Here is a 9,407-nt window from a genome sequence, read left to right as displayed (position 1 = left end):
GACGAGCTGAGCTCGTCATGAGCGTCGAAGGGGTTAAGTGAAAGTCATACAGTCTAAGACACTACCCAAACACTTTCATGAATAAAAACATTTCCCCCCCCAGGCCACCACTTGCTCTAGAGGTCGGTCTCCAATAATCTAGCAGGAAAACGATTCTTAAAGTTTTGACTTGAGTTGGAGTGCCTCACTCGTCCAACAGTTGGATGTGCCAAAGTAGATTTAAAATAGCACTGCTCAACCGAAATCCCTCTGTAGTTGCATTTAGTCCCCGTCCTTGGGAACTGGTGACCCGTATGCATCCCACAGCTCCATAACCTACCATAGCAGCTGTTGGGAGTAGCTTTCATTGGTTCACCCTTTAACACTTTGACAGCCACCAGTGCAAAAGTCAGATGAAATAAGAGCTGCACAATCTAGTTTAGACTAATTTAACCAGCCGGAAAGCAGAAAAGCTACATGCTGAGAAGTAGCCATTCTCGGGATTGATCATCAACAGTAAACTTGATTAACGGAGCTTCAGGTTGGCACACTTGCAGCATATACTAATCAACAGCAGAAAAAAATGTCCAAGAAAGTCCACACCAAAGAGGGGCCAGGGCGACTGACGCTGGAATCTGGGGATCACAGTTCGATCCCCGGCACCGGCGGCAGGGGTCTGCCCAGCACCATGTGACTCTGGGCAATAGCTTGCTTAATCTTCCCGACGGCCCCCCGCACCAAGAGACACTTACGGGTGATTGTGCGCTTTACAAATGTGGATTTATTATTTTATTAGATAGGTCACATGCATAATTAAAAGTTACTCTCCGGTTAAAAACGTGCCAAATCTGCGACCCTATACTGGATAATGACCTTATAAATACAGTCCTAGGGTCTAGACTATCTTACTTTCAATTCACTGATGCTCTTTTGGCTTTGCCAAAAATTACAGAACACAATAGGCATGGCAAGCTAAACTTTGAGATCGAAATAAGAATACTTCATGGAAGGTGAATACCAGCGACAGACACTGGACAAGGGATATAATCATGAAGATATACACCAGATCTATTCAGTCTACCGTTGGTTAATAAAGTAGATACATGTTTTGCATTACTGGGAAGAGAGGATCTTGCCCAATTTATAGCTATACAACGTGTAGGGTATGGTATTTAGGAAAGGTCTGACGTTTTCTATGCACCCATGGGACGCAGACCTGGTAAGAAAAGAAAAAACCTTAAACATTTTCTAATTGGGTGGGGTACGGATAAGTTACTGACAAGTGACCGGTTTCTTCCTGATTGTTAACTGCCCAGGTCCACTGAAAGATACATGTGCACAAATCTATTTCGGAAACAGTATACCAGCTAGGATATGGCTCAAATCTGGGCTCATCATCAAGTTATGGTTTCTAACTTTACAGCATGTAAAAGATCAACCAAACCATAGGCCCGCAAAACTAGATTAGAAAATATTGGCATTGAAAAGAGCAAATGTTTTTCCAAGCACACAACCTCAAAATTGATGTCACGAGAAGGGGAGGGGGGAATAGAGTAATGTGATGGTCGGGAAGCCTAAACAGTCGTTAAAAATGGCATGTGTATGATCCGATAATTCACCAGCATGTTTTAACATGTGTATATGTGGCTCCATCAGGACGTTCTGCTCAGCAGGCCCAATCACAAAGACTAATAACCGTCCTGAAACATAACAAACACCTTGAAACATCCGAGACCTTTGATGCTGCACAAAATGGTCTCATACCCTACAGAATAGGAATTCATTGGAATGCCCACTTATCACACTGGTAGATTATGCGGTTCAATACAGCCACCCCTAGAGGACTGCAGAACACAAATCAATATAACATCCTAGTTGACAAATTGCAGGATTATCCCAATACAAACATTTAATTCCAGCATAAGTATCCATGCAAGACCAACTAATCAATCTCCAAACATGCGTTAGTCTGCCAGTTAAACAATTATTTCCCCATACTGCAAAGATGTCCCCTGTTTATTCAGTTGATGACAACCTATGCAGACTTAGGCATTACCATAATCAGTCCTAATCTCTAGTTTAACGCCTGATCAACTATCACTCAACCCACCCCAGCAATACAGTATCTGAATGCAGCTGCAGAACATGCAAACCATGCCGAAACTTGATATTAAGCAGCGATAGCTCAAGGAAGGTGCCCCAGGCACCCTTCAATGCCTTTGCAAGGTCCCGCTTGGCAACGGTAAGACCCTGCCAAAGAAAGCTTGCATCTATTGCAATCGACCCACTCAGCAATGTGCGGGAGGGCTCACCACATGGTCCTTAGCAAGGTCAGTCCCAACACCTTCCAAGCAGCTAAGCACCCCATCCCAGAAAGCAGAAAGGAGACAAGACATTTCTGCTCTAAACTGTTGGAAGGCTCCCAGCCCCAGTCTCCCCACAAAATAAACCCAATGAGATCCCAGCTGTATAAAGTGATCTTAGGAGGCGGTGGCTCATCATGCCTGGAGGCCAGTGCATCCTTCAGTCCTCATTTGAATAGTGCCTACATCCCAAGACAAGGGCTTCTCAAGGGATCAGGGCAATAACAACCAAGGCCCAATAGATGTTGGAAGCTATGCCTAGAACACAATACACTGCAGACTTCTAGCCTAGTGAAAAGCAACCAACATGCAGGTTCAATTACGTAGGTAGTGTTTTCAAGTAAGAACACTACTCTGAAAATCCCAACCTAAAGCGTAGGAACCGAACTGTTTGCAAGACTTACTGTCACATAGATGGACCAGATATGGATGTTAAAGGCAAGCTCTCGTAAACAGTTTAAAAACATTTATTAGGACCGATAAGCAAAAAACCTAGATACAACAATCTTACCATCTTAATAGTGCTTCAACACCCATCAGGGGTAACAAGTGCTTATGAATGCAAATCTTTCTTCCCCTTTTATCTCTTCGCTAGCCTTCTCAAATCAAGTAACTGACTAATCTCCACCACTGAAATTACTTCATATTTCACTATATTAATTCACCACAAATTATTTGTAGGCTTCCTGAATAGCATGCATCAACAAGCACTATATAAATACAAACTTTTGTCCTCCTATCATTCAAAATCCAATTAACTGACTAACCTATCCACCACTTACAAATGTACTTGCATGTTTCACTATACTAATGCAACACTAATCCTTTATTGGTCCCGGAGTAGCGCGCTACTTGCAGAAAAAAGCTTTGACACCTCCTATGGGGTAGTAAGCACTATATAATTACAATACAACTCTGCATATTATCCCTATACACGTTAACAGTCTCTTCCAGAGTTAATCTGGCCAGGATGGGCTTGGGGAAAGGAGATGGGCAGATAAATCTGCAACCTTTTTATAAGTGTAAAAACCACAGTCTTCCTGAAGTGAAACCAGTTTTAGCAAACCTAGACATTGACCAGTGCTACAAGTTGCCTTTTAAGATTGGATAGCCAGCACCCCCACAAATAACCAAAAAAAACTAATCAACCTATTCCAATACTTCAAAACGCTAAACCTAAATATCCACCTCATGCAGAGTGCACAGCCAGGAAGTTCATTTACAAGTTCCTAAAGCCGCTTTAAGTGAAGCTGCTTGGAACTAGAAGATATACGGCACAAAAAAAAAATTGTTGGGGTTTTATTGGTGCTAAAGAGGGCTACAGGTAACACTTGGGACATTAGGCCCAAGTAGCCGTACTTGCAGGGCAGCGGAACAAGAGATGTACAACAAAACAAAAAATGATTCACATCCTTTCCCTTTACAGCAGGTCATATACATCCCAGGTAAAATATAAAAGGATTACCGTTAAGTAGACAAGGGCTAGAATGTAGGCAACTGGGCACATTTCACGTATGCGGCCATATCAGAAGCAACAGTCTAACATTGTGTTTCTAACTTGATGTGCACGGTCTTCATCCGTATAAGGAATTCATAAGAAAAACTCTGAAAATACAATACTGCCTGGAATCCTGTTCAAGCTCAAGTAACATAATAGTATTAACTGAATATACCGCCAAGACTTCAAATTTCGAAACTATTACAAGCTAGCAGCAAGAAACTTTTGGGATGTGCCCCATATGGTTTCTGTCCAACAGCACAAAAAGGATAAGTTATGCTGGAACCAGCACACCAAAACCCACCACATACAAACTGATATAGCGTACAGCCTTAAAGGCAGTAGAACAGCTTCACCATGCAGCAGGAATCAGTTCCTTACTGCAAGCTATCAACATACAAGCTCACCGCTGCAGACAATTTGAAAATTAGAAAGGTTTATTTACACGTCATGGGTTGATTGGGGCATTCACCTGTATACCTAGAATTCTGAGGGACGAAAAACTGATGCATGTGACAGGATCACCTCGTAATAAGATTGAAATAGCCAATTTTAAAACAGGATAAAAACTCCACTTAGATAGACAGCCCTAGTTTCATTTATCCCAGTGGGAAGCACCCATACATTTTAATTTTCATAAAAAGCACGGCGGCTTACAGCACTAGGTGTCCTTGTGGAACACAGGGTAGCTTACAAAATGGCACCGGCGTTTTCCCCCCCTCCCAATGATGGCCATGTAAAACTACTGCTCACATGAGGTATTTTGGTATTAAAAGTAGTCACCGTCCCGGATTGTGCCCAGCGGGTGTCTGGTTGGTAACCAAATAATCCTTTCAGCAAATGAATGGCTTGCGCTTCAGCAGTTGCTTTGAGGGCACACCATCATGCTGCTGTAAACACTACCGCTGCTGGGAGCCAGCTGAAAGGGACTCCAAGGGATTGCACAAGTCCAAAGGGGATGCCCCACAAGGTCACAAGCATTTAGTTCTTGAAGTGAAGACTGGTGTTTAGATCTGCCAGCACAAGAGTCCCAGGTGGAGAGAGATGGTGAAAACTACGGTGGCAAACTTTGGTCAGGATAAAAAATAAAACGCATGGAAGGATATAGCCCATCCTTCTCCCCCAAACTAACTCTACACTCCAAATGAAAGGGGCCAAAAAAATAAACCATCTTTACATAGCAGTTACAAGGGGGTGGGGCACGGACACCCGCACACTCCGTTTGAGAAGCAAAGTCACAGTCTGGAAAATTCATAGACTTCTGGGGGGCGCATTATTCATCGTCCTCCTCGTCGTCGTCGTCATCCTCCTCGTCTTCGGGGTCATCTCCTTCGTCCGCAGGCTCCCGTTTCCTCTTCTCACCCTGGGGAGTATCTGAGAAAGAAATCCGAGGTTAATGCAGAGCCGCGAACTACAAGCACCACCGCGATGAAATAAACAGAGGCCTACAGTCTGTCCAGGATACCTCGCCCCTCACAGCCAGCCCCCCCCCTCCTCCTCTTTGAGGTGCACGCATCTCGCAGACGCTTCCACTTGCAGCTGAAAGTGAAGCCGCGTTTGTCTATAGTAGCAGCTGCCGCTGCCCCCCACCTTCCCTGTAAAGGTTAATGCGAGTGGTCGCCAAAACCGCCGTGACAGTAGAGGCTGTTACTCACCTTCCTCGTCATCATCTTCGTCTTCATCCTAGAATGAAAAGAGATGGTTTTAACAAAAAGTTCCTTCCATTTTAAACACCCTCCCTCCCCGCAAAATCGTATACGGTGGCAGACCGCGCAGTCTCTGCATGACCACACCGTGAGGGAACAGAAGTGGTGTCAACAGAAGTAGATCATTTTCATGGGCAGTCGCATTACGCAAGGTTCTTACCTCGTCCTCTTCCTCCTCCCCGTCCAAGTCATCATCTTCGTCCTCCTCGTCAATAACTTCTTCATCCAACTCGTCTTCATCCTCTTCTTCCTCCTCTTCGCCCTCTATGAAACAGCGAGAGTGAAAATGTCAGTTTACCACATGTCTATAAAGCCAGCAAGTTATCAAGAAGGGTGTACTGTGGGAGACCCTGTGCTGGACCCTGGTTACAACCGGTTCACACTCCACATGAATCTGCGTCAGCCTCGCCTACTGCACATACCTTCTCCATTCTCGTCCAGGTCATCATCCACGCCATCTCCTTCCGGGTCGGAATCGGGGGCTTCCTGGTCATCGGCATCAAAGCCGTCAAGGAATGTGAGCGCCGGGAGCAGGTCGAACACGCTCTCTCGGTAGCTGTTCAGCATGGTCACTTCACAGTTGAAGAGGTCCAAGCTGTCCAGTCCTGGCAGTTTTTTCTGCAAAGAAAAAGGTCAGGTGACTTCGCGATACTAGTGTAGGAACAAAATAAAATTACATATCAGTTAAATAAAAGACGACTTTCGGATTACTGGTGCCTTTAGGTAGACTACTGCCCAAACATGGATGCCATCCATAGGGTGGCTGCGTCAATAACGGCCCGGGGCCATCTCTGCCTTCTAATAAAATGTTGAACGTTTCATGCCAAAAACAAACCGTATTATCTGGGTGCAGTACAAATAGTTATTTTATGCTAATTGAGTTTCACCGCCGATGGCATTCCTAAACCATTCTACACCTGTACGCACAGAAAGTCGGTCGGGGTGCACAGAAAGTCGGTCGGGGTGCACAAACAGCGTGCCCCCATTCCATAACCACCTCCGTGCTGGGAGGGGCGCGCGCTATTGCACTTACCAGAGGCTCCAATGTATTGATGTCCTTGATTTTGTTGCCGCTCAGGTTCAAGTGTGTGAGGCTTGGCGTCCGCTCTGCCAAGACTTCCAGACCCCCGGAGATCCTGTTATCGCTTAGCTCCAACTAGGCCATAAAAAGACAACACATTGAAATAGTCTTGCTAGAAAAGGAAACTACGTGCTGTTAATTTGACCCCGATCTTGGTTTAATAAAGGGCCTTGGTCAATGGTGAAGGATTGTAACAAATACTTATGACAACAGAAGTACCATTAAGCACCTCAATTAAAACCCCACTATATTGATTGCATTATATTTTCATAGCGCTCACTACCTGAGACGTCGAAGTGCTTTTTCTGCAAGAAGCACGCTACTGAAGAACTCATAATAGATCAGTAGTGAATTGGTATAGTGGAAATATTAAAGTATTTTGAGTGGTGGATATGTCAGTTACTTGGATTGAGAAGGACAGTAGAGGGAAAAAGGTTTGGAATTATATAGCGCTTTTTCTTAAAGTATACTCTGAACCCATATTTCAGAAAAAGTTACAGGTGGTCTTTAAAGGTCAGTCAACATAACCCACCAGTACCATGACATTGAATCAAGTTACCTGGCATGGCCCACTGCCCAGCCACCCATCCGATCCCTGTATTTACCTTCCGCAGCTTTGGGAGTTTGGGGAGGTTCGCCACCGACACCAGGTTAATGTTGATCATGCTGAGGAACTCCAAGTTCTCAAACTCCGGGGTGAGCCCTGTGATCTTCCCGTCATCTGACCGGCAGTTGTCCAACACCAACTCTTTAACCTGTAGGAAAGACAGCATGATTGAAGGAAGGCCTAAATGTCCCAAACCTCACTCACTCCGGTAACATGCTAGCTCTACTCTGCCAACTAAGGAACTTACGGCGGGCCACGTACCTCTTTATTATACTAACGCATCACTTGGACAAGGTAGGGAGTTAGTCTTAATTGTTTAGCTGCTAAAATAGACCGGTATACAAAGGCCACCATGAAAATAGGTGCCGATTTTTAAACCACGTGGAATGCTCTACTGAACTCAAAGCACATAGCTTAATCAACCGGACATCTCGCTGAGCAGCGACCGACTAAAGCAGACAGCTCCTTGTGATCAGAGAGCGTGGCAAAACAGGCTTTAGCAGTTGACAAACTTGTACGGAAAGGGAGGGCTGTGAACAGTGTCGTACTCCATATCAGCAGCAGACTACAGTTCACCTGAATCCAGCCGTGAGCTAGTCTTGGCTTTTAGAAATTCAGTCACATCGGCTTCACCGTCTCCCGGACTCAAAAGGGAGATCTGTTTATTACGACTTATACTTAAGACAAACGTTTTGGTGAGACTGCCCCGAGTCGGGATGGGAACCGGGACTTAAAATATATTCGAATATTTAGTGTCGCGTCTCCAGAAAAGACAGTGAGTAGAGGTTCCGTAGCTAGAAACCTACCCAACATGGCATCGCGTCCTCAACACGGCTCTACAGCGCCACTGCCCGTGTACACCTATCGTATGCCGGGGAGGCAGCATCTCCCGAGCCCACAAGCATGCATCATACCCCACGGAGGCATCGGCCACGGCTAAGCCCGTGGCACCCATCTCCCCTCCGATCACCGGCACCGTGCGGCCAGAGACCCCCTGGAGAAGCGCGCGAGCCCCATGGCTCCCTCCACGAGCGCGCAGGGCCCCCTCCCCGGAGCCGCATCTCCAGCATGGAGCGCCTTTATGCAGTCTCATCCTGGTGCGCGCCTCGCATGCTGAGCGGGCTCCACCATAGCGCCAGACACAGGGGGCCCAGAGTATACAAAACACTGGGGCAGCCTGGCTCCTGGACTAGATCCACGAAGGAAAGTTCCCTCCGCGGCCACGAAGCCCCGAGTGGAAGCTCCTGGTCAGCGCTGCGGGGCTCGGGCCGCCGTGCGGGCACTCCACGCACACGGCGGCCACGTGTGCACCCCCGGCGCTGCTGTGCACTGCAGGGAATGGAGGCGCCAGGGAGCTGGGTCCGGAGCGGCACCCCCACAGGGTCTCCCCGTGCAGAGCGCAGCCGGCTGCACCGGTCCGGGGTACCACACGGGGGGCCCGCCGTCACCCCGGACAGTGGACCCTCCGGGCGCGCGGCGCACCCTCAGAGCCATGTGGTCCCGTCGCACGCGCAGGCCGCCGCCAAGTTTTAAAAGCGGAGCCGGCTCCGCGCGCGCCGGGAGATCACCACCCTCCCTCCCGTCAGGACCCGCCGGGCCCATCCACCCGGGCCACCTCGTCCCCTCGGCGGCCCTCTGCCCCAAACACCCCACGGCCGCAGCCTCACCTCCCCGGGCTTCCTGTTCCTCAGCTCCAGGTTGAGCCTCTTCTTCATGTCCATCTCGTCTCGGGGCGAGGGCGCGGAGCGAGCTGGCGGTCCGCACGGGTCGAGGGGCGGGCGAAAAAGGGGCAGAAAGTGGAAAAGGAAATGCCGCAACTACTTCTCTTTTATATGAGAAGGCGCCAAAGACACAAAAGAGGGAGGAGGCGGGAGGGAGGCGGGAGGGAGCCGGGGGGCGTCCGCGCGCACAGCGCCTCCTGGCGGCGGCAGGCGGCAAGGCGGGCGCGCGCTGTAAACACGTCGCCTTCGCGCGCCTTTGTGCTGCAGGAAGAGGGACGCCCCTCGAGGCGCTGGCAGACATGGCCGCCTTGTGTGCCAGGGCACCGCTGCCATGCGCCCACCACTGGGACCCTGAGGGGTGCCCTGACACAGCCTCTGTAGAGGAGGCACCTCTCATGTGGCCTCCCAGGAATCCCTGCACACAATCAATGAACCCGCTGGACGCAAGAGGC

General features: G+C 48.3%; 1 protein-coding gene across 1 annotated transcript; it reads right to left on the bottom strand.

Moving 5' to 3' along the window:
* Positions 1 to 4,259: 4,259 nt before the first annotated feature.
* LOC144799324 (acidic leucine-rich nuclear phosphoprotein 32 family member D-like) lies at positions 4,260 to 9,185 on the bottom strand. The gene is made up of 7 exons (XM_078670572.1): positions 8,902 to 9,185; positions 7,233 to 7,382; positions 6,580 to 6,702; positions 5,969 to 6,164; positions 5,707 to 5,810; positions 5,496 to 5,523; positions 4,260 to 5,214 (listed from the first exon to the last, which is right to left on the bottom strand). The coding sequence occupies exons 1-7, from the start codon at positions 8,953 to 8,955 to the stop codon at positions 5,114 to 5,116; spliced, it is 756 nt and encodes a 251-aa protein (XP_078526698.1). The 5' UTR covers positions 8,956 to 9,185; the 3' UTR covers positions 4,260 to 5,113.
* Positions 9,186 to 9,407: the final 222 nt, after the last annotated feature.

This window comes from Lissotriton helveticus, chromosome 12, assembly GCF_964261635.1.
Source record: "Lissotriton helveticus chromosome 12, aLisHel1.1, whole genome shotgun sequence".
NCBI classification, from domain to species: Eukaryota; Metazoa; Chordata; class Amphibia; order Caudata; family Salamandridae; genus Lissotriton; species Lissotriton helveticus.
Note: the sequence above shows the minus strand (reverse complement) of the source record. Positions and strands in the feature narration are given on the sequence as shown.